The sequence below is a fragment of the Camelus dromedarius genome, chromosome 1 (assembly GCF_036321535.1).
Source record: "Camelus dromedarius isolate mCamDro1 chromosome 1, mCamDro1.pat, whole genome shotgun sequence".
NCBI classification, from domain to species: domain Eukaryota; kingdom Metazoa; phylum Chordata; class Mammalia; order Artiodactyla; family Camelidae; genus Camelus; species Camelus dromedarius.
Window position 1 is genome coordinate 18,197,409 of NC_087436.1, and position 25,671 is coordinate 18,223,079.

A 25,671-nucleotide genomic window follows, 5' to 3' on the forward strand; every position below is an offset into this window, starting at 1 on the left:
TTTTCAAGGATGTTTGTAGAGCACAGAGCCTTGGAAGATAAAGTTTGTGTCTTCCCCTAGAGCGAACAGCAGGCTTGACCGCCTGTCATAAAAGATCTGGTTTTCCTGAAATCTGGGTTCCTCTCTTGTAACACTCCACAGGCAGGTGTCATCAGGCCCTCTGTGGGGACTGGGCCTTGAGGAATTCATACTCTGAGGACCATGATAGCGGTGATCAGTACAGTCCTCGACTCTGACTTGGAGTCCCCCATCTGCTTCCAGCATCCTTGGAATCATGGCAGGCAAATGTGGGAGTCAAATGTCAGGCTTCACACTTCCTGACATCAGCATCCTTGGGAGCAGGGGAAAACACTTGGGTCCTTTTTTGTATCCTGTGGTTCAGAGGAGAATCCTGGCTAAGAAAGTCTCGAGGTTAACAATCAAAAACGATACGTGACCTAAGAAGAAAAAGCCCGTTCACTACCTGCTAGGACATAGAGAAATATTTTGAGTGTCCTCTTCTACCACTTTCCAAATTTGAGTATTTAAAAAAAACCTATTTAGTTCCTTCTTCCTGCTGCCCCTTTAACTATGGATTTTTGATGAGTAGGACTGGCATGATCGCAAACACGGATTTTACTTAATAATGAGCGGCTGACCAGTTACCAAAAAGCACCTACGTGCCGCACATTTCCTGAAAGCCAACTTGTGGTTTGCAAAACTGGAAGCAGAAGTCAACTCTTCCTGAAAAGCTCAAAAACCACATTTAGTGAAAACAGAAACAAATTACAGAGAAGCCCTAGTATCCGTTTCTCTGCTGCCTGTCCAGTTTCACACGCTAACCTGAAGGAATCTCGACTCTTCTCCGTTTTCAGGGCAGAAGAGCCAACACCATCACCACCTTTCTTTGAGAAGAACTCTTTCCTTCTTGAAGAAAAGAAAGGGAAACGAGAGGGTTTCAGTAAAAACACAAAGCTTTCTTACTGCTAACTCAAACTCATCCTTGAAAACACATATTGAACATCTACCGGGCATGTATCCAGAGGGAACTCTAATTCAAAAAGACACCTGCACCCCAATGTTCACAGCAGCACTATTTACAATAGCCAAGACGTGGAAGCAACCTAAGTGTCCATCGACAGATGACTGGATAAAGAAGTTGTGGCTTATTTATATAATGCCATAAAAAAGAATAAAATAATGCCATTTGCAGCAACATGGATGGACCTGGAGAATGTCATTCTAAGTGAAGTAAGCCAGAAAGAGGAAAGAAAAATACCATATGATATCGCTGATATGTGGAATTAAACACACAAAAAAGGATAAACTTATTTACAAAACAGAAACAGACTCACAGACATAGAAAACATACTTATGGTTACCAGCGTGGGAAGGGATAAATTGGGAGTTCGAGATTTGCAGATACTAACTACTATACATAAAACAGATAAACAACAAGTTTATACTATAGAGTACAGGGAACTATATTCAATACCTTGTAGTAACTTGCAGTGAAAAAGAATATGAAAACGAATATATGTATGCTCATGTATGACTTAAGTATTGTGCTGTACACCAGAAACTGACACAACATTGTAAACTGACTGTACTTCAATAAAAATATTAAAGCCAAAAAGAAAAAGAAAAAGAAAGTGCACTGGGTATTCCTAAGGCAACAGAGGGGTCTCCTGCCTTGGGGCAGGGTGGGCGGAGGGGCTGGGGAATAGAACACACGTCTGTGAAGGTGATGAGAGAATTCCCCCCAACAGAAAGAACATGTGCCTTGGAGAAACAGGTCTGTATCTCCGGGACAGAGCCTGCGGCTTTCGCGACAGGAAGGAAGAAACCCTCAAGAACAAAGAATTATGATGGCAGCTGCGGATGTGTCCCCTCTACAGCTTTTACTTTTCGAAATCTAACAAACCAGCAGTATTGCTGCTTCTGGTTCAAACTGTGACCCAATCTTATCTAATGCCAGACTCCACGCGCCATGCATATTAAAAAAATTTCTGGCAGCAAAAGAGCACAAACATTTCGGAAATGGGGGAGGGGAGTCAGGGCCTTAACTTAAAATTCGGCAACAGCTGCACCCGTCACCCGAGCGCGTCTGCGTCTATAACAAACATTTCTTGCACAGCAGAGATGGGTCAGGCGGTGGGCAGTGCTGGCGATACAAGTCTTGGAGCACAGAGCGGAATTTAAAATTCGAAGAGAGAAAACATATTAAGAAAAGAAATGACTGCTTCTCTGAAGTGATTAACCCCCCCCCCCAACCAAGATCTTTGACTATGGTTTTCTGATGTCGGCATCAAGTCAAAAGTTTGCACTGGAAGGAAAGACATTCAAAACCTCATTTGCAAGGTCTCCGAGCAGAAGCTAACACATTAGTGAAATGATCTCTCATTCCAGCCCGGGAAACATACAGCATAAGTCTAGAACAGCTGTCCTGGGCAAAAGTGTTTGAAAATGTTAATAAAGACAGAAGGAAATATTGTAGATCTGTATATTATGGGAAATCTCTGTTCAAATAAATGCCACTGTTCTTCCTTAAGTGCCACAGAGGGAGAATTCCTCAGCCAGCACACTGCTGGGTCCAAATGAGCACAGGGAGGGGGACGCCAGGGGAGAAGAGCAAAAGCCTGGGTCAGTCACCGTAACCCACAGTGTTCAGTGAGGAGGCCTTTACTGACCATTAGGAGGGTTCGAAGTGGACCCCGTTCACTCATCATTCACGGTCTGAGAACCACCTGTCGGCCCCGTGCTAGGCCCTGGGGGGACACTCAGGGAACTGTGACATCTGTTTTGCACGAGCTCCCAGTCAGGTGAGAAGAGAATGACAGACTGATCGCCACAACACAGGGTGATGATGACGTAAAGAGTTCCCAGGGTCCCGCAGGAGAGCAGAGGAGGGGGCAGCCGACTGTCACGTGGGCACGAGGGAAGGCTTTCTGCCCTGAGCAGATGCTCCCGTGGTCAGAATCACCACCTCCCTACCCCTGGGCAGTGCACCACCCACTCCAGGCTATGCTGTCTCTCCGCATGACACATAAGAAGACCACCACAGAGAGGTGAAGGTGCCTCACTGAGGGTCATGTCAGTCCTGAGCCCTGGTGCGACAGGCCTGCAGGGAGCTCACAGCCTTAAGTCCCTGCCAGGGGCTGGAACAGAACACAAGGGGCCAAATGGAGGTAGGTGGGAGGCAGAGATCCTCCGGGCACAGGACCACTGAATCCGACACTCCCAGACAGGGCAGCTGAAGGGTTTTATTACACAAATTGTAAGTGCATGAAATGCTGCCACTCTCAGAGACACCTGGCTTGTGAAGACAGCTCTGGCCATGTGCCCATTTGCAGTTCCTGAATCTCCCTAAGCTTGTTCCTTTTTTTTTTGTTTTAAAAGGGGGGGAGGGGGGAGGTCACTTCTCACTCACAAAGGCTGGGGCACAGATGGCATTATTAGCCCCCACTGAGGGTCCACAACTGAAATCTGGGCAAGTTGCAATCTCCTTGGCCTCAGTTTCCTGAAAAGTGAAAGCACTGGTTAGTCGGCTGGGTGGCTGTGAGATGCAAATGACATGACAGCTGTAAAGCACACAGCAGTGAGTGGAGACAGGGAGAACCCAGTAACGCCCTTATTACGAGCATCAGGTGTTGCTGCCTCTGCCTTCCAGGCATACGCCATCACTGACGAATCGTTTTCTTTACCAAAAGACAACAAACGATGTCAAAAAGGGGAAAACTACAGATATTAGGTAAATGTCATCACTTAAAAAAATTGTTAAATACAATACGATCTCGTGGACTGGATCCTGGAACAAAAAGGACATGAGTGGAATCAGTGAAATCCAAATAAAGTCTGTATTTAATAGTATCATACCAATGTGAATTTCTCATTTTTAACCAAAGCACCACAGTTTTGTGTAAGATATTAACAGTAGGGGAAGCGGGGTGAAGGGTCTAAGGCGGACTCTACTATCTTTGTAAATTTTCTGTAAATCTACAACTATTCTGAAATACAATTTTTTTTAAACCATAGGTTGTAAAAAGAATGACCCCAAATAAACTTTTTATTCATTGAAATACTAAAGGCCTTTTGAAATTATGATTTCACACTTGAAGACATCCAAAAACCATAAGCAAAACTTTTGGTTGGTTCAGTGACATGAGAAGATATGTCAGTTACTTTTAAAAGCCACCTGCACAGCCCACCTAAAACACGGCAATTAATCACACTGGTTGAAAGCAGGTTTTAAGAAACGTGGGCTTTTCCGAAAAGATCAGTTTCGTTTACAGACTAGATCGAGCGCAACAAACGTTTTCTGTAAAGGGCTAGACAGCAAATACATCCGGGTTTGCAGCCTGCAGGTCTCGCAAATGCTTAACCCTGCCATCACAGCAGCACAAAGCTGTCGCTGACAAAATGGAAATCACTGGGTGCCGGTGTTCCAGCAAAGCTTGACTGATGATCACAGGCAGCAGTTGGCTGATCCCTGGAGCAGATGGACCAGATGAGAATCCACCTTGTAGTGGAGAGCTGTGGGAGATGAAGACAACGACGGCAGACGCCCCGGCGCTTGAGAAGCCTGCTCTCCTCCATCTTCCCTGCTCTATGGCACGGGGATCCCGTGCGTGCCAGACACCAGTCGGCAAACACCCAGGACGTTCCTGCAGCAGCAGCTCTCCCCCACAACTGCTCGTGGTCACCTCCATGCAGGAGGGAGGCAGCCAATACATCAAGCCAGCACAGAAAAGCAACAGCTCGATCACCCTTGAGAAAAGCCCCTTCTGCAGGAAGTGGGCAGGGAGAGGGGGAAGGGCACCGAAGGAAATCCCTCGAGCACAGATAAATAAGACAAAGCCTTTTGGGGCTGGACACGGCCACCCTGGACTCTCATTCCCCCGATGTGGGATGCCAAGGCTGCCGGGGGCAGCACCATCCTATCACCCCAGATCTTACAAAGTTCACCCCCAGCTTGATCATTTTCTTGGGTTTTGCCATGAAAGAAATCTCAGAATTACATCTCTGGCCAATCTTTCCCTGAGCATGTTCCTTGAATTCCATTTCTCTTCTCCCAGATGATCACTATGGAATCTGGTACGAGGGCTGGATGGGAGCTTGCTCGCTGAACAGAAAAGGAGCTATCGCTTCCTTTCAGAAAATCGTGGGGCTTTACAGGTCTCAGCAGGGTCACTGACAGGGATGTCTCTACCAGCTCGATTCATTTGTGGAAAACAGCCATGAAACAGGGGCTCCAAAGCACAGCTCAAAAGGGGTACAACACTACTCTGCCAAGAAAGCCCTCTGGTCACCCCCCCCCCCAGCTGTTTTGCAGGTTACCGTCGGTGACAGGTGAGCTCCCCTCACCGCTCAGAATACTTCACAGAGGCGGCTGGGTCCCAGTGGGAAGCCCATGCCTTGGTCATGCGATACTCAAGGGCCCTGTTCTCAGAGGCTTCTCCAAGGGAGGCACTGACAGAGCCAGGTGCCCTGAGTCCTCCCGGAAGAACTACTGTAACTGCTGGAAACGACACAACTTCAGGTCAATATCTGAGGCTTCTCTGGGACAAGCGAGGTTAATTCCCTGCGTCATTTAGTGAGGAGATCACATAACCGGTGAACCAGGTAGTCAGGTCAAGCTAAACTAAGAGCATCAAATTAGGTTCTCAGAGGAAAGGAAGAGGCAAGCAGGTGGCCGCCTAGGGCCCCCAGGGGAGCCGTGACTGGGCTTTATTACATGTGGTACCTTGAACACAACAACCCCAAGGGGCTCTTATTCCCCCTTTACAGATAATCTTGCTAAGCCTTGGTTTGCTCCAGCCATTTGCGTAAGGCCTCCAAAGCTTTAAGAACCAGAATAAGGATGCAACGCTCGGTGTGACTCAAAAGGCAGTGCTTTCCCGTTCTAACTCATGGTCCTCCGACTTAGGGAAAGCGCACGGGGTCCCTGCCTGCATTTCAATGCTGAGACACAGCCAACCAGTCTACGCACGGCCAGTGACAAATTACAACAACAGAAATCCATGAAACTAAGAAGAAAAAGAAAAACAAAACAACACTCACAAGGATTGTTTTTCTTTCTTTGTTTTTTTCTTTTTTTTGAGTCTTAAAGCAGTAGAAAAGCTATTACCAAAATTCAGACGTGTGCCTTTCTTTTGGGAAGTCAACTTTTCATCACAGGCCTTAAAAGTTACAGGAACGATCGACAACCTGGCGTGAAAATAAACCCTCCGTGTCTCAGAACCTGTAGTTCACAGTACAGCAAAGAAAGGCGTGAATTAGGCCCCACGCAAGTGCCAAGTGCACAGTACAAATACCAAAAATACCCCAGAAGACACAAGGGGCAGGTATGGAAGGCTGGGAAGATGCGAGGTAGTCGGTCCAGCAAAATTCCTATAAAAGTTGGAGGGAAGAGTGAAGAAAACACACAGAACTAAACTCATCCCCCCTAAAATGCATGTGACTAGGCTGATGGTCGACGGCCAAGTATGTGGGCCCTGAGCTTTCCTGGATATCATGTTACTCATAAAAAGATTATGGAAGCTGCCCTGTTGCAAAATATCAAATTTCCAAGCTTCTCACTCTGGTGCAGGGGACGATGGCCTCCTCCCCAAATCACAGCCAGAGGTGCTAGATGATGAATGTGCAGCAATTCCGATTCAAGTGTTTATTCCCCGTAGATAATTATAAACCACAGCCACCTGACTTAACACAGGGTCAGCGCTCCCTCATCAAAACAGGGGCAGCAGCCAGCCGACAGCCGCTGGCATCTCCCTGGGTCTCAGAATCAGGGGGAAGCTACAACTTGATGAGGTTCCCACATGCGACCAGACAATTTCAGTAACAACAGTAAAACAGATCTAAGGGAACCACAGATCACAGGGGCAGACAGATCAGGGTCAGGCTCCACCTGTACCCTTTACTGTGTGGCCTGGGGCAATTTTCCTACCTCTCTGTGCCTCCGTTTCCCTACCTTTAACAATGAGTCTGTCTCTGGGGGGAGGGTATATAGCTGAGTGGTAGATCGCATGCTTACTTAGCATGCACAAGGTTCTGGGTTCAATTCCAGTACTGCCACTGAAAAAAAAAAGCAAAACAACAGAGTATATCTCTATTCCACTGGCTTTGACATGAGGACTAACATGAAATGTTTATCAAGCAGCTACAACGAAATGAGGTGGCCCCCAACAGCTAACACACAGTTATCAAGATTTCTCCACAGCCTCTAATCACCAGCCACTGCTGAAGCCAAAGCTTCTGCTCTAAGTCTCCAGCCCCCCAACAGGTCCAGAAGGGGCTAACCTCTGAGCAGAACTCCCAAGGCTGCCGGGGCTCCCAGCACGGCGACGCGCTCCTCCTGCTCACCTGCCCCGGGCTTCCTGACACTTGGGCTACCTTAGACCTCAATCTTCCTGAACCCACCAGGGACTCTTCTGCTCACTGAGGATGGGAGAGGGGACTGGCTTCCAGTTTACAGCACCCAGCACCAGAGGGTACATCCACCCATGTGACAGCACAAGCTCTACGAAGACCCTGGTCCATGGAACCCACCACTTTCCATAACCAGTGCCCATCTACAGAGAAGCAGAGAAGGAGAGGCGCTCTCCCCCTTCCTTAGGTTGTGATCTCCTGACTCGCCAATAAAGACACTGGGAATTTCTGTGATGGATAATTCACTTTGGTGGTGGGGGGCTTAAATACCACCCTCTCCTGATCTCTTTTTAAATTTACATAGCTTTTCTCCCCTTGTTTGAAAAGCCGTATGTCTTAGTCAAGTTAGCAAAAAAGCAGATATGCAAAAAAAAAAAAAAAAAAAAACCAAAACAAAACCCCAAAACCCAGAACTTTTAAAAGATAAATTCCCTATTTTCTTTGCAAACCATCATCATAAGAAGACAGATACAGATTAAAGACATCAACTCCTAGGGTGGACTGACTGGCCCTGGCAGGGTCAGGAGCAGTAAAGTCAAGGAGCGATGGGGTTAAGGAAGCCCTCCCTGCAGGGGTGGAGGAGAGTTCAACAGGGAAGAGAGAGGAAGGGAAGAGGTGAAGACAACGTTGGCCTACGTACAACTGCTACCTTATCATTTCTGGGTGTGCACCCAATTTCAGCAAAATCTGCTAAAAACTGCTTAAGATGATTATTTTTCTGAACTTCAGACAAATCACTTGTGGTTTGCTGTGAGACACAAATCAATGTAAGGCGTACTCTGATATCTCCCCACAAAATTCATCAACTCCTGAGAAAAGCAATCATGGAACCAAGAGTCCAGTAATTTCCAGTGCCCAGTAGTTGTCTCTGGGGAACCTCTATTTGTTTGCCCAGCTCAGAGGACATTATTTCATAGACAAGAATAAAAACAGTCACCAGTGAGGGCGCACGGAGTCTGTGGATGACACGCACAAGGCTGTAAGTGGGCGTGCGAGTCTGCTGTCTAATGACTTTAAGCAACTAGCATCATGTCTGGGTAGCCACGAATCTCTGCCACGCAACAGTGGCTCAGGGGAGCCCCTGAGAGCATCTTCACATTCAGGATAAACTAAGCCACGCCTCTCATCGGGTGGGAGAGAAGGACTATTGCCCCCTGGCCTGCCAGAGCACAGACTGAGTTACAGCTCAGGGTCCCAACACTCCCAGCTACCATCTTGAATGTGGGAATGTGCCAGTTTTTCATCTGAAATACGTAGAGGAAACAGATAGCAATGTCCACTATCTCTTACAAGAGACTTTCTTTTGTGGCAGGGAACTGGAGGGAAAAAAAAATTGCTTGTCAAGGACTTGCTCCATCATTTAAAAATCGAAGAGAAACCTCCTTTATTGGGAAAAAGAATGACTTTGGAACATGTGAAATACCTTGACCTATGATGTAATGTCCTCTAAGGAGACTGAGCCAGTAATTTTTCACTGGCAATGAAGTCGCCCATCACCTCAATGAGTGTACAGGTCGTAATAGCTCCAGACTGACTGACTGCAATAAATAAGACCCACAAGTCATAAACATCAGCGGAAACCCAAGAAATGCAATTCTGCTATATTGTTTTCTACCTGTCAGAGGCCACAGCTGTATTTACACACTGCCTGTATCAGAATCTCAGCTGCTGTAGGTTTTCCTCTGTAAGTTTGCTTCCCGGTGGCTGGGATCACGGCATTTCTGTACGACAGAGCTACAGGGGTCCTAGGTGATCTGTATATATTTGGTCTTCATTTTTCAGGACCTGAGATTAAGGCAAGTGTGAATTTTGGAACAGAGAGTCACCGCTCTAGATTAAAACCAGGCAGTCCAGGCAAGGCCTCGTTGTTTAAGGCTCTGAGTAGCATGTCAATGACCTTGGCAGCAGCTTTGGTTTTATTCGATTTATTCAGATGCTACTATAATCAATACTGTGCAGCTGGTATGCAGAAATGATAGATTAAAAAAGAAAGAAACGAAAAGGAAAGCAAAGCACACGATAAGAACTAAATGTGCAAATGCTAAGGACCTTTTTTTTTTTAATGCTATAAAGAGAAAATGGTGAGATTAATTCTGTGAAATTCCTCGGAGAAGAGTTTTTTATCTTTATAAAGAAGGAGGAAGATGGATCAGAAACCAAACATAGCTGCCTAAGAGACACTCAGTGACACACAGAAAGAAATGAGATTTCCAGAGGGAAAGCATTTTGACAAATACATAATCATTAAAATAGGAAATAAAATATGTATTCATAACTATGTCAAGTATCACTAAAAAGTTCAAAGGGTGTAAGAAATTCCCATCATCAAGAATTTTACGGTCAATCTTGGGGTGAGAGAAAAATTAAACAGGGTTATGGACCTCGTGTTGGTGTGCCCCTCCCAGGGGTGGTATTAGGAGGCGGGGCCTTCGGTGGGGGGAACCAGGATTAGGTGAGGTCGTGAGAGTGGAATCCTCAGGAATGCGGTGAGTGTCCTTCTAAGAGCCACCAGAGAGCCTGCTTCCTCCCTCTGCTCTCCATCACCTGAGGATACAGGGGGACGTCAGCAAGTCTGCAAACCAGAAGCAGACTCCCACCAGACCCTCCAGGCTGACACCCTGATCTTGGACTGCTGGCCTCCAAAACTGTGGGAAATAAATTCCTGTGGTTCACAAGCCCCTCCATCAAAGTACTGTTGTGACAGCAGCCGGAACTAAATAAGATAGATAAGCAGGCAGATGGAGGTGCTGACGTAGATACCTAGACACATATCCACACTACTGCTACCAGATAACGACACACGGTAAGTACTCACTAATAATGGGAGGGATCCGTTTCCTAGCATCAGGGATTGGCTATAGACAGAGAAGGGTGTTATTTACAATCCTCCCGTAGATCAGAGCAAGAGAGAGGGCTTCCTGGAAGTGAAAACTAAATTAAGCCCTGAAGACAAGTCAGGATTATCTTGAGCAAAAAGGGAGACACTTCAGGCAGAGGGAGTCCAAGTCTGCAGGAGGCACACAGGGGCTGCTTGAGGACCACAAACACTACCCCAGGAAGACAAAGGCGGGGGAGTGGGGACCACTGTCACTCTCCCACGCACACTCCTCAGAGAAGCTGTTTACAGCAGCACGTGCCTAGAGCCATGAGGGGAGGGACGGACAGGAGTCTGTATTAGGGCTTGCCAAACACCACTTGGGAATACGTTAGAAATGCACATTTTCAGGCTCCCCCTCAACCCTAAGAGTCACTCTGGGGTGGGCCCCAGCACTGTGGGCTTCACAAGCCTTCCAGGGATGCTCAAGTCTCAGAAGAGTTCCCCGATGTAATGAGAAATCTGGACTGAAAGGTCCTCAGGTCAGTCCTTTCAAAGATACACAGGAAACATCCTACAGACTGAAGAGAAACAGAGACGAATTTTCTCCAGTGCACAGAAAAAAAACAGTCAAGCTCTTCCAGTAGGAGAAAGCCTACATTATGACCAGAATCTCCTTTCCGGACTTGCTTCAACCACTTATTTCGCCTCCTCTCCCTTTCTGGCCTCTCAAGGTTGGAGTGCTTTCAGTGACATTTTTAAATCTGTATGAATAGGAAGCTGGGGGAATTCACTCCTCGTTGGATTTATGACCCAAAATATTAAGTTCTTCCTGTTTCAGCCACGGACGTGCTGTGAATTGAGCTGTGGCTGTATCGTGGCTCAGAATGCCACTTCTCCACGGAACCACAATGGAAGAAGAGTGACCAACACCACCATTCTCCACTGACTGTGATACATCTTACTGACAGACATGATGCGAGATCTGGTTTGCGCTTAACACACACATACTCACAATACAAACACACATACACACACAACACGAATTGGACCCCTAGAGCGCCCAGGATTACAGATTCTCATTCCTCTGTAACCATTGTCTTTGTTACTTGGAGCACCAAAGTGGAATAGTGTCCTTATTTTGAAAGAAAGAATTGCAGCCGTGACAGGCATGCGTGAGGACATATAACTCAAATCCATCACGCACAGTCTTCAGCACTTAAATATACATACGTGACCATCTCGAAGGGACAAAAAAAAAATCTCATCTGGGGAACGGGTATCCATATTTCAAGTTTCACTTTGATTTTCCCTTAGATTTTCAAAATCTCCAGGTCACCCCCAAATTTTAGCATACCAAATCTCTCCCAGCCTCTTTTAATACTTAATAAGTTCATAATGATTTCATATGAATCCAGCAGTAACTATAAAAAGCCAAGGAAATATGAGGAACACTCGCCAACTCCATTTAAAGTCCCAAGAATGCCCAGCGAGGGTCAAATGACATCATTATCTGTGACTTATTTTAAGTAACTTAGATTTTTTTTTTTAACTTTAAAGACAGGACAGCCAAATACTCTCAGGCTGAATTATAGACGTATTTTTAGATGTAACTTGATTGACTAATCAAGTAATGTTACAGAATTATTAGTGGAGTTCTATTTTATTTATTTTTTCTCCTTCTCTGAGCATTTGTTTGAAATCTGACGTCCCACATCACCACTAATCTGCATTCACCCCCCAGCCTCAGTAAGCACAGAAAGACGAACCCTCACGGGGTCAAACCAGGTCCACGGCAGTTTGTCTGCACTGATGTTATTTGTCCTAATGTACCTCAGCTGATCTGCACACGCCAGGCACTAAACCAAACCGAGAAGATACAATCAGGTATTTCACCCATCAGTTGTCAGTTACCCAGGGTGCTAATGGAGTAGACAGGGCAGGACGCTAGTATAAAGCTCTCAAAAGTTCATATAAATGAAGCGTCCTTCTATAGGAAATGTCAGAAGTCTGCATCGATCATGATATATGCGTTCACATCTCTCTAGAAGTTTGCACACCTAGTGAGAAAGCATCCTCTGTGCAACCCCCTACGAGCACGCAGTGAACTTAAAGCAGATCTGAAACAGCACTCACCCACCCCTTCCATCCTGGGAACACCGAGACCCTGTTCAAGAAGGGCCTTGTTTCATGGGCCCTTCTCCCTTGGGCAGCCCCACTGAGGAGAGAACAAAAGTCCTTAGATCTAACGGCCTCAGTACCCGCCAGACAAGCACACTTTAAAATGAAGGTCACAGCCCTCCTCTGTCCCTCAGAACCAAACAGAAGAGCACAGCTACTTACACAGTGGACACCCAGTCCCCAAAGCTGCCCCCATCTGCCAGAAGGTGATTTCTGTCTGGTCCGGGAGGCCCGTAGGCAGCGGCCATCGTGGGAGACGGGGAGGAAAGTGAGTCCAGGCTGCTGGGAGGGGTGTCCTCCTTGAGAAGACTGGGGTTGTCACCTAGGGAGGAGAAAAAGGCATCAACTTTCACACAACCACAAACAAGTACGCGGCATCGCTTGATTGGTCAATCAAATTATATTCAAAATTACATTTACAGTTCAGTCTGAGAGTATGTTGGTGTCCTATCTTTAAGGATTCTGTTGTTGATTTATTTTTTAACCAAAGATGCTTAAAATAAATCATAGACAATACACAGTGAGGAGTGTTTTCCCCACAAGAAGAAAATAATGCAAATCAGACAAGATGGAAGATGAAATGCTTTCATGGTGGCCCCAACGACTCCCTGCTCTATAAGGAGCACAGACATAAGTCAATGACAACCTTGAGAGCCACTCAGAGCAGTGTACCAGCCCTGCGGAGTCCAGCCTCTCGCTTTCTAGTCTTTAAGCCACTGCTGGTCTCCACCCGGCACATAACAAATCAAACAACTTGCAAGGGACCTGGTCTTCTGAGCCGATGTCTCGGATGATGATTTAACAGCCCAATTTGTTAAATCCGGGACACAGAGGAACTTCCATGTTCCTGTGAATATTAGGGAGGAGGTTCTACAAGAACCTACAGTGACTGCAGGGGATGACTTTAAACCAAAACTTAAAAGCATTTCTTAAATGGGTTGCATGAGTTATTCACTCGAAGAGGATCATTTTATAAAATATGTTGAGTATCATTCATGCACACTATGGGCTTGGGTAGAAGATGGAGAAGAGCTCCCAAGAGCAGCCATTTCCCTCAACTGCTCTTCTGGCTTTTGCAGTTCTCCTGGCTGCCACCAACGCACCTGAAGTCCCCATTGAAGCTTGGAGCCTTCAGCCAAAGTGACAGTCCCCGTTACATAGTGACTGCTCCGGGGTGTCTTACGGAAGCAGCAACTTACTAAGACAGCGCCGCCTCGGCCTGGATTTTATAAATGACGGGTCCTAACTGTTGTTCAACAAACCACCATGGAACCAGATGACACACATGACCCAGCCCCACACAGCTTCTAGCTGATGAAACCTTCCTTCTTCCTCAGCCCTCTGTCCCAGAAACAGAGCCTGCATGAGCGCCAACAACAGCAAGGCTCCTGCTCTCCCAAGACTGTCTTAGATGGATTTCAAGTCTACTGATCACAGAGCCCAAGAGAAACACTGGGCTCTGAGTGAGCTCCACCCTGAGATACTAACCTTGAAAACTGACTGTAGAAAATAATTCTTCCTTGACTCTGACCCAGCTTACAACTAAGGCTAAAAGAAACTTCCAAGTGAGATCTAGAAAAGCTGGATTCAGGCAGGTAGGAATGAGAGGCGGTGGTGATGGCTGAAGAAGGGATTCCTTACAGAAGCAGCTGGGGTGATGCATGACCCTGTGCAGAAGATTGTGGTAAAGGAGAGTCTTCAGAGCTTCCGTTTTCTAAGCACATGTCAGGGAGAGACATCTGGCGGCACAAGAGGTGAACACACTCTCTGTGGGCAGGTCTTGTCCCAGCCCACGTCTCTATAAGCCTTGCCCTGTCCCTGTTCACAGACACACAGTCCAGAGAACTGCATGTTTCCTCTTTCAGTCAAGTCCCTGTTTCTATAGCCCTCCACCCCAAAGGTATTTAGCTAACTGAAATAATCCAGCCCCAAACAGAATGGCTAATTCTCAGGCAAATGACCTGAAACCCACTGACAGACCACTACGATTTCTTGTTGACTTCTTTTCCTTCTGGGATACAGTCCACTTTGAAACAAAGGTGGCTTCTCCCTCAGGGCCTGGATAGCTCAATTCATCCAGTTCTCTTCTGCAAACGAGCCCAAGAACAAAGGTTTTCCCGGCCCCTGGCCTGTGCCCCTCGGTCATCTGGGCAATGACACCCTTTGAAACTAAGATGGTCTCACATGTAACCCGGGGAAACTCCTGAATGTTCAGCTACACAACAGCTGCTGATTCAGGGCTTGTCTGGAAGCTGCAAAATATGGCTGGTTCTGAAGCAGAACAGGACAACCCCCACAGTGAGTCACACGCCAGCATTCTCCTGGCTGCAGGAGGCTGGATGCCAGCCCTCTGCATCCTGGGCCTCGGGCCCTGTCTCTGGGGCCAGACATGACACGGGGAAAGCAGCTGATAAGAGTCTGGGCCCAGCTAGTCCCCAACTCACTCCTCCAGGGAGAAACCTGTCAGTGAGCAGCAGCTTTGGGGAAGTCGAGCCCAAGGTCTAAGGTTCCTTTCAAAAGGTCCCTGAAATGTTTTCGCAACCAGATACGCACACTCCCCAACACCACCCCCAGTCCTGTCCCCAAGCAGACTGCCACAGCACGAACTCATTCAGCACATTCACTCACACGCTAGTAAGAGAATTTCTCTCTTCCTTTCTGCCAAAGAGTGGCAATCTGAAGCCTCAAGTGAAAAGAATACAGAGAGAAGGAACAGGTTTGCACAAACTCATCAGATGAAGAGATCCCTCAGCCTGCTTTACTGCTTTCTGTGTCCCCAAATTCCTTCTCCTCTCATGGCTCAGGAATGAGCTTACCAACTAGAGAATCATTGAATTTGAAGAAACACTAATATCAGGCAACTAACAGTTAAGTATTCTAAAACTTCAGTTCATCAAAATCAAATGACTTCTTTTGAACTAGTCTGAAAATAATCAAGCTTCAAAAAAAAAGTTCTATGTTTGACAATTTAGGTAATAAAGATTTTTCAATCCTGTGAAACGAACTTGCATTTGAGAATTAACGTCAGGCACACTCATCATTTGTCACCTTTGGCTTCTCTGGAGCGTCACACAACTGCTTTCCTTAGGTGCTACCCTTTCACAGGCACCCACAGCCAGACACGTCACCTACGAGTAACAAGGCTGTTCCGGGTATGGGAACAAAAATGGGGCTGAAGGACTGTCACTGTAAACAGACTCCAAGGTAAGACACTCACGAGATAGAAGCACCATCATCCAGAAAAGAAAATGGCTTTCTCGCCACATCCAGCTCCACTCCCACCTTCCCCACCAAGCGCTCGCCAACCACCTTTTCTGTGGGTTCTCTTTTCTCACAACTGCAAGCAGCAATCAAGTTTACATGGCAGTGTCTATGAATGGTTTCATGACCTGGTTTTAGCTCTCCATCTCTGTGATGCATCTTTAAAGGGTGAAGACCGTATCTCATCTTGGTAATCTTTAGAGAACACAACACAGTGCCAGGCAAATCAGGAGGCTTTCAGGAACTACTGACTGTGAACACACTGTCACAGAAAAGATCGAGAAATTGAAAAGCCAATGCCTCTAGGAATTAAGAAAAGGCAAGGGGAGGGGAGGAGGTGAAATCTATAAACCTCAAACAACTGTCACAAAATCCGCACAGTTTCTGAGGATCAAGCCTCATCTCTCTTTAATCAACCAGCCTTTACTGAGCTTCCACACACAAGGTACACAGTGGATGCCGAGTTACAAAGGTGAGGAATCGGTCCCCAAGCCGAAGGGGCAGAAGACAGCCAGGTAAAAACATCATAGCAGAAGGTGGGTGGAGCTTTCCATATCTCACTGAGGCATCTGGATTTGTGCTCTGGGGATTAGGAAGTCATTGCAGGGATTAAGCAGCAAAGTAATACTATCAAAAGAATCGATGCAAGAGATATTCAGGTATTACAGCTATCAGAACTCTGTGAGCAGAGGTGAAGGGTGAAAGAGGAACCTACCATGAGCCTCAAGTTCTTGGCTTAGGAAACTGGGTGAACGGTGAATTATCGATTGAAATAGGGAATGAAAAACAAGGAGCAAGATAAACAACACAGGGAACTATTCAATGGCTTGTAGTAATGAAAAAGAATATGGAAAGGAGTATTACATATATATATTACATATATAAAACCAAATCATTATGCTATATACCAGAAACTAATTTACGATTGACAGCATCGTAAATCAACTATACTGCAATTATAAAAATGGGAAAAAATAAAACAAGGAGCAAACGGGGTTGCAGACATGCTGGGGCTGAGCTGTCAGTAACAGATCCGGGGACGATGTCCAGAGGAGAGCTGCTTATTCGGCCCCAGGGCTCTGGGACAGTTTTACTGATGTAAGAGGCACGTGGTTAGAGCTGAAGTTGTGGGATCGGATGGACAGAGCAAAGGGGAAGATGGAGAAATGTAAGAAAGCCCCAGAGAAACCTCAGCATAAGGAGCGGGCTTCTCCCTACTGGTGGCCGTGGTTATTGCTGTTATCATGGTAAATAGAGAGAAGTGTTGTCTTGCAAGTATTTCGGATTCTCTCTTGTCATCCCAACAGACATAGATTCTCATTAAAAAAAAAAAATAGACAAAAAAAAAAGTATTGAAGAGAGTGTGCCTTTCACGCCAGCTACTAGATTTCAGCATTTAGTCTGATTTCCTTATGACCCTAAGCACGAGCACAAGTGTTTCGTTTCCATGAGAGACTGACACAAGCTGGAACGACTGGCAGAAAGCTGAACAGGCAGACGGAACATGCGTTTGATCATTGCACCATAGCTAACAATACGGAGCATGCTTATCGCCTACATTTTAACATGCTGATACACTTTTACTATAGTTAGCTGGGCGTTCTCGTTCTGATGGTGACAAGCAATGCGCTCCACTCGCCTTCTGCTCATTTCAGGGAAACGCAGCTGCTACGGCACTGCTGGAAGGCCCAAGGCTGAGAGCTGCCCTCCCCTTGTGTTCATGTCTTCTTTGTCCTCCCCGCAGATACACTTTCCAGCCGTTATGGAGTCAGAGAGAGCTCTCTTGCCTCCCTACCTGTTGTTCTCTACTTAGCCTAGCGTGTTTGAATGTTTGAAGACAGTTTGGAAAATTTCTCAGAGATGGGCTGTCTCCACTAGTAAGGCTAGTCCACGATGCCCTCTCTCAAACACCCTGGCTTACGAATTAGCAGAAGAAAGAAAGAAAAGGAAAAGGGACCGAAAAGAGGAAAGAACAAAGAAAGGAAACGAGAGAAAAGATCGAATGCATTAGTTGAACTTAATTCTAATAACTCCAGAGTTAGGTATTGGGTCAAATGGAAGACAACCGCAGACCCTCTGCAGTTCCACAGACACACAGATAAGCCTCCCATCGGGTCAGAATGACCTTAGAGGCTTCTAAACATCAAACAGCTGGTCATTAGGATCAAAGTCAGAGTTACTGAGAACAAAGTAACTCCATTTATAACAACACACAGTAACACTTTAACAATTAAGGTCAGTCAGGAAATTTCCAGTCAAAGTGACAATGAAATTTTAAGTGGAAACCCACCTCTCCCCACACATATGACCAACAACCACAACAAAAAAAAATTTTTTAAAGACATTCAAAAGATAAATTAAAAACTGTAACGGCACTTGAAAACTTGTTACGTATCTCCGTGAAAGAGAAGGAAATGGTTTCAGAGCTCAGCAGCAGCACAAGCCAAAAGTCTCCTGGCTCCAGGACTCATCAAAAGCAGCAGAACCAGCAGACGTTGAAATCCTGTGGTGCCACTGGGCCAGTACACCTACAACACACCAGGCATGGGTCAAGGTAGAAACAGGATCCCCACGTGGAACCAGGGTGAAGAGATGCTCCCCATACTCAATGGAGGCCACAAATCTATGACAAAGCTCCCCACTTGCCTGGTGAAATGGGTCTGATACGTCCACCCACTCCTGTCCCTGGGATGAGAGTTAAGCACAGGATTAAATAGCTGGTTCTGAACCAAAGCACCTGGTTCGATCTGGTGTGCCTGGCAGAGGCAAGAGCTGGAGAGGGAGTAGAAAAAAGAAAGAAGGAAGAGAAAGAGGCTCCAGGTCATCATAAATGCAAGTACCCACACAAAATCCCCCCTCACCATGGACTTACCACTAACTTTAACTTCTAAGAACACAAAGAAAACTAAGACAGCAAACTCAACATCAACAACAAAGAAAAAAATTCAGAGATTTAGAGGTTTGTAATATGTAAAATAGAAGTAAAATTGCCCAGAAGAAGAAATACATTGAGAAGAAATATTTAAAGAAAGGATGACCAATTGCACAAAATGAAAGAACCTCAAGGACTTCAATCTAAATGACTCCGAGCATCAAACAGGGAAATAAAGAAAACGCTGCACATGAGGTACATTGCTGTGAAATTTAATATCAAATACAAAGAAAAAAAGGCCTCCTGACAGAGCAGATCATACTTAAAAAAAAAAAAAAAAAGGACCCAGATTGACATCAGAGTTCTCAACAGCAAATCTGAATTTACAACAATTCTGAAGTCGTATCTCTCCAATACTGAAGGAGAAGAATTTTGAGTGTAGAACTGCATATTCAAACTGCCAAACTGCTGTTCAAACGTGAGGGCACAATGAACACATTAGACATAAAAACACCCAGGGTTTGCTACGTAAAACCTATAGTGGTAACACTCTTAGAAAGCAGGCTTCAAGTATTTACATAAAAGAAACAATACGAGATTTTCAATGTCTACTGCTGTCTTCTAAAAAGTCTAGGGCAAAAGAAAAGGGAGAAAAAAGAACCCAAAATGGTCCAGAATCTAGAAAATATCAACATGGTATGAGTAGATAGCCCACAAAAGATGACACTCCATTATTTATTTATCTTACTAGAGATAAAGAGAGAAACACAGTTGAGTTTAAGAAGTCAACAGATAAATGAGATTATAAATCTCAAAATAAAGGCAACCACCTTAGAAACAAACACAGAATATACATTATTAGAAACAGCATAATAGTTGCTTGTGTAAAGAAAAAGGAGGAAAGGAAAAATAAGTTATCAAAATTATTAAACAAAAATTATAAAATGACAGAAATTCTAACATAATGGTAATTACAATATGTATAAATGCATTAAACTCACCAATTAAAAGACAGTGATTCTCCAAATGTATTTTTAATTCCAATAACATGTCAACGACAAGAAACAAGCTTAAAACAAAAAGACAAACAAAGGTTGAAAATAAAAAAAAATGTGAAGCTATCTTAGACAAATATAAACCAAAATAAAGATAATTATCTTAATAAATTACACAAGAGACAAAGAGAATCATTTTGCACTGATAAAGGGGCAAGGCAACAGAACATGAAGATAAGCACCTAATGACACAGCCTCAAGCAGCAGACAGAACTGTAAGGGAAAGCAGGAAAATCAACTGGTGTAATTGGAGATTTTAACACACACTTCTCAGGCACTGCTATTAGGGAGCCCCTTTCCAAAAAGGAAAAAAAAAAAGAAAAAGAAAAAGAAAAAGAGAGAGAGACATATCTGTAGTCAACAGTACAAGGCTGCCTGCTTTATGCACACACATGCACAGCACCTTGCAATAAAAAAGGACAGTCTTCAAGAACAAATATTTTTGAGGAAAATGTTTTGAAGGACGACTATTATATATACTCTCTTCTCAGACTGAAACTACAAAATACTTAGAATTTAATAAACAAAAGGACAGATTTTTCAATTTTATATGCTGGTAAACGAAACATGGCTAAATAGAAAGTCATAATGCAAATTAAGGTGTAGAACTCAATGACAAAGACATTTTATAACAAAATTTGTGAAACATGGCACCATAATACCAAGGAGAATTTTTTAGCGCTAAAATATTTATTAGGAAATAAAGAATAATTAGAACACTTTTATGCCATATTTAAATAGACAATTTTCCTAAATATTGATAGTCAAAGGGTCATCACAAGTGTTTAAATATTCAATTCATATTTAATAAATTCATAAATATTCAATTCAAATTAAATTCAGTCAGGGTAAACTCTCAAAATTAGAATGTACTAAAATATATTTGATGTCTTTTATACTTTAGTGTCCTCATTCAACAGGGATTACTTGTATACCATAATTAATATACACAGGTTATCCATAAAATGAAAAGCTAATATTCTTAACTATTATTTTCATTATTTACCAGTATATAAGACTTTCTGGAGGAAAAAGAAATCTCCAAAATCACAGTGGAAATTGATGAGAAAATATGACTTGACATATAAAAACTCAATACGTAAGTACAGAAAAATAAATCTCAAGGCTAAACATGATCTACTTTACTTCTGAGGGTGGCTTCAACCAAAACTAGGTGGAACCTTTCCCCAGCATGGGGCGAACAGAGCTGTTGTGACGACACCCGCCCCATGCCCCTCACCCCTCGCACCTGGATTCATTCCCTTGTCATTTCACATTATAATTATCCTCCTGTCATTCTGCATTTCCTGTGTTTTAAATGGGGCTGCACAATAATAACCAACAACACCTTGCTTAGAGACTTTCAATGTCTTCTCTGCCCATTTGGTGTGACGGCTCTAATGATGCTGTAACCATGGAAGACTTGAGCACCAAAAATTTAGGCCTCGTGTCTGAAGCTGAAAAGGGTGCAGCCTGCAGGGAATCCTCAAGAAAAAGCATGTCTGGGGACGGGGCACAGTAGCGGACAGACTAATGGCTCTGGGAATGAAACTGATGGGAAGGGCTAAAACTGGGAGGGGAGCAGGAAATGCTGCAGCAGGAGGAGAGTTGTGTTTGTTTTGCTAACTTATATAAGCCTGTTCAAAATACAACCTTTGATCCAAGCAGAAAATAGCCATGCCGCCCTAGTTTCCATCATGTGGCAGATATTATGACATCAATAAAATCTCCTTCGAGCCATAGCGATCTTTCCTCCTAATGTCACCCAGGACATAGAGGGTACTGAAAAGGAAGAGTGACTAGTATCAAGACAAACACTCCCAAACTCATTTCACAGACACTCTGACATCATTTCCATTCTGTTCAAATAAAGTCTGAGTTGCTTTACTTCATCACATCAAAAACTAGTTCTAATTACTGCACTGACTAGGGTACACTAGAATGAACCAAAACTTATGTTTTCCCTCCTCCCTGCTCAATTGCTGTTGGACTTGACATTGTAAATAAAACCCAACGCTGAACAATAAAAATGGAAGTGGCCTCTATAAAGCTCAATCTGTCTAGGAGCTGGTAAGAAAGTTCAGATATACGAAACAGTAGAAAGAAAACACTTTCCCACCAATGTTCACAAAGTCAACACAGCAGAAGGGATGGGGGGGGGCCAACAATGGCATTTTAAGGCTGATAGAAGTCAAAGGATACAACTAGATCTATGATCTTCTCTAATGATCTGGTGCACGGGAAGGGGAGCACGCACTATGCAGTGCTGGACCCTAAAATGTGGTTAATACAGACCAGTATACTACTTAACTCATCTTAGAACTGTCATGCTGGATGGGAACACTAACCCCTCCAGGACAGAATCCTGCTTTAACAAGGACACTCAAGAACACTCAAGTCATCCGTGGCCTCACTTTTCCTACCTAAGTCTTGGAAGTACATCGTAATGAACGTCTCCTTGCCTTCAAATGACTGAGTGAAACTGTTGTAGACAATGAAACATTCAAGAGTTCCACCTCCGAGTAAAGGAGCAAGACCTCCAGAACACGACTTCACTCACTACTGCTCCAAAGGGAGGATTACCGTTTTGTCCAGCGTTTTGTTTTTGCATCTGGTCTTTAGCGTTAGCATCCCCGTAATTACTGACTTGCAGATACCAGGGTGACCAGATGCTCAAATTTACTACCACAAAGAAGGACAGCCTGTCTTGCCTAGCTGCATTATCTAAGACTGGTTTTGTACAAGCGGCCCACTCCTTGATTGCTGAAGAAAAGTGAACAGGCCTGTTTCTTCACAACCTACTCAGATACTCGGCCAGAACCTCAGAGAGTTCTACTGGCTTCTCTAACTACAAGCTTCAGTGCGCACATGGAAAGACCAGCACCCGGCAGAGCAGCCTGTGAGCAGCAAGGCTGAGAAGGGTCAGGATCAGATCCCAAACCAAATTCATACCTATCCAGCCAAAGAGAACCCGGCCCTCCCTACACATCTTTCCATATGCTGGTCTACTTCAACGAAAATGGCCAAGGAACTGCTTTATGAGGCACAAACAGGTAAAATCTACAGAAAGAGAAAGAGCCCAAAGCAAGATAAAAATTAAAGTTGATACATTTTTAGGCCAGATATTTATTCTTATCTTTCTCGAAACACAGGCCAGAAGAGTTATGTCATATTATTTTATACATGAGTTTTCATGAACTGGAAAAGTATACACACACACACTTAATTCCTTCCTTACATTAATTTAAATAATAAAGATAGGTTAGGAAACTCAAAGTTTGACTTTAAAATTGAACTTTTAAAATTGCTAACGTAAATTGGGAGTTCAAGATTTGTAGATACTCATATATATAAAATAAACAAGTTCATACAGTACAGCACAGGGAACTATATTCACTATCTTGTAGTAACTTATAATAAAAAAGAATACGAAAATGAATATATGTATGTTCACGTATGACTGAAGCATTATGCTGTACCAGAAACTGAAAACACTATAAACTGATTATACTTCAATAAAAACACATATTTAAAAAATTTGCTAATGTAACTGGGTATCTTTCTTTAAAAAAGAAAAAAGGCAAAGCCATGCAAAGGGCATTCCTCTTTGCTGGCTATGCAGTAGTAGGTGGTAAATGATTACTGTGAGAAAACAGTCTAGAGTCCTTGATCAGAGAATCCTCCCTAAGTCTTACATTAGGGAAAAAAGGGGAAGAGGTTTAAGAAATTAACCCTGCCAACTGCCCATTAAGGAAAGAAAGCTAATTGTATTTCACAGCAGTGGGAGGTGCACTGAGAGACGGGTTATAATTGCCAAGTGGAAGGAAAGGTTCCTAAAGTCCCACTTACCCCAATTCTTGGCTCTGCTGCAAGTTAAAGCAATGTCGTGCGGCGTAGGGGGCAAGATGTCCCAGTTCCTCTCATCCCATTTTGCCCTCATCAAACAAAACAAACCATAATGGGAAACACAGTAAAGCTAAATAACATGCAGACTAATGACAGTCAGTGGCTGGATAAGAATAATTCCCTTGGGTAATGTAATTTCTTTATTTGAAATCATGTCCAGGAAAGGGAAATGTGACTCCCACCCCCAGTCCCAAAAGTTCAAATAAATCAAAAGTACACATAGATATACATCCCCCCCAAAACACTGAGAGGAAAGTCGACTCCTGAACTATAAACTAAACTGTCCCTTTAAGGCATGAAAAGAGGTAATGAAATTGCCATGCCATTATAAAGCAGATTTTATTTTCTGTTGTCTGAAGATACAAAAATTTAAGCATAATGCTTGCCCCAAGAGCTACAGAATGGCTCAGATGAGCCAAAAGTGTATGCTAGGAAAAGCTAATGAGGGAATCAGCTGTGTTCTAATCACATGACATAAAACAGAGACCTCATTATAACGGTACAGCAGCAGCTAACAGGCATTAGGTTACAACTCCGGGAACCACCTCTACTACTTACAAAGGTCAATGGAAGTCTGTAGCAATTCAATTATAAAGTGAATAAGACCAGTTCAGCTGCAATGTCAATAGAAGTCAAAGCCAATTGCTTTACTCTGCGAAGAAGCCGAGGGCAGGCTTTTATCGTCATCACAGTCCTGAGGTATTATTTACAGACTGAGATTTCTGCCTGTATAAACAAACAAAAAATGTAACAACCACGGACTGTTATCCTTAGGAACCAAGAAGTAATCAGACACTGAATCAAGCTGTCTTCCATAAACTTCTGAGGAAGACCTGACACTTGGACAGCTCAGGAAATTTAGAGCAATGTGCTCCGAACACACTCCAGTCCAGCTGAGACTCGGAGGGCTGGTAGACTCCTAGCTATTTACCTGTCCTCCTCTTCCCCCAAACCCCATTCTTTTCACCCAAACAATGTAAATCATTATTAATTGCCAGACTAAGACTGCGGCTAGCAACCAATAAGTCTACTTATTAAGCTGGACAAAAATAAGACAAAGTTACATTTTCTTTGAAAGAATACCACATACAACAATGTATTTGAAGCTCTCTATTTTACACATCAGCTTCTCAAGAAAATATAAGCTAAAGTTCTTCAGTATTTCCTAAACATCGGGTGGTTTATAGCCATCAATTCAGTTGTTCTTGGCAAAAGCCATGTGAAAATTTATTGACCCAAACTCATGAGGTTTCTACGGGAATTTGCTGAGATCATAAAAGACCGTAAGAAGAGGACAGGGATTTAAACCCAGGTTAGTTTAAATCCAGAATTAACCACAAACAATTCTACCACTCACTAAAACTCTGTGCTGCCTAAGTATTTCCAGTGACAGTGATCCCCAAAATGCTAGGACAATGTGACCAAGAGCAGTCCAGGTAGAAGGTGAAAGATACAGGAAACCTAACAGGAAAACTCTAAGCACCATTCTCAACATGGTGCCTAGGAAGTTTTCTTCAGCTCATGCTAGCGGGATGCCATATGCTTTTTTCTAGGGCTCTGCTTCATTCTTTCTACTTCAAAATCTTACACCCAACACACCAAATAGCAAGCACAGATTGCATCAGTATTAGGCTGAAACTTTTGTAACTGAAACACATATATATGAGTCTATGATGTATGTATGTATATGTGTATTTATGTGTGTATGTAACAAGTAATACACTACAGGAAAAAGAACTACAGATATGTACAAAGAAGAAAATCACCAAACTCTCACCTCTTAAGGATAAACACTGTCATAACTGGTTAATATTCTTCCAGACTTATTTCTACACTTACACATGTATTTATACAGCTTTTCCTTTAGAAGTGAGGTTATTCTGAAATCCTGTTTTGTAACTTGCTTTATTCATTCAAAAGCATATCATGGGTATTATATCTGTGGAAACATTTTTATTACCATTGAAAGGCTGGAAGCCTGTGTGTGGTTAGTAAGGGACCTGCATCGTCTGCTTGCATTTGGCTGTAGAATACAAGGCCTCTTAGGAGTATGCCCACACAACAGAACTCAGAATACTACACAGCAGTGAAAAAGGGAGAGGGTATTCTCTTTGTATTGGCATAAAAAGCAACACAAGATATACCTAAAGTTTTTCTTTTTAAGTAAGTTACAC

The 25,671-nt window shown here is 43.8% G+C and overlaps 1 protein-coding gene across 21 annotated transcripts in view; it reads right to left on the reverse strand.

The window, feature by feature from the left end:
• The window catches only part of ARHGAP10 (Rho GTPase activating protein 10), a 301,184-nt gene that overhangs the window by 26,986 nt on the left and 248,527 nt on the right, over positions 1 to 25,671 (reverse strand). For all 21 annotated transcript variants that reach the window (XM_064491268.1, XM_064491252.1, XM_064491357.1 and 18 more), the window contains exon 20: positions 12,566 to 12,725. In XM_064491268.1, the coding sequence (XP_064347338.1) occupies positions 12,566 to 12,725 (160 nt within the window). The remainder of the gene's footprint in view (positions 1 to 12,565; positions 12,726 to 25,671) is intronic.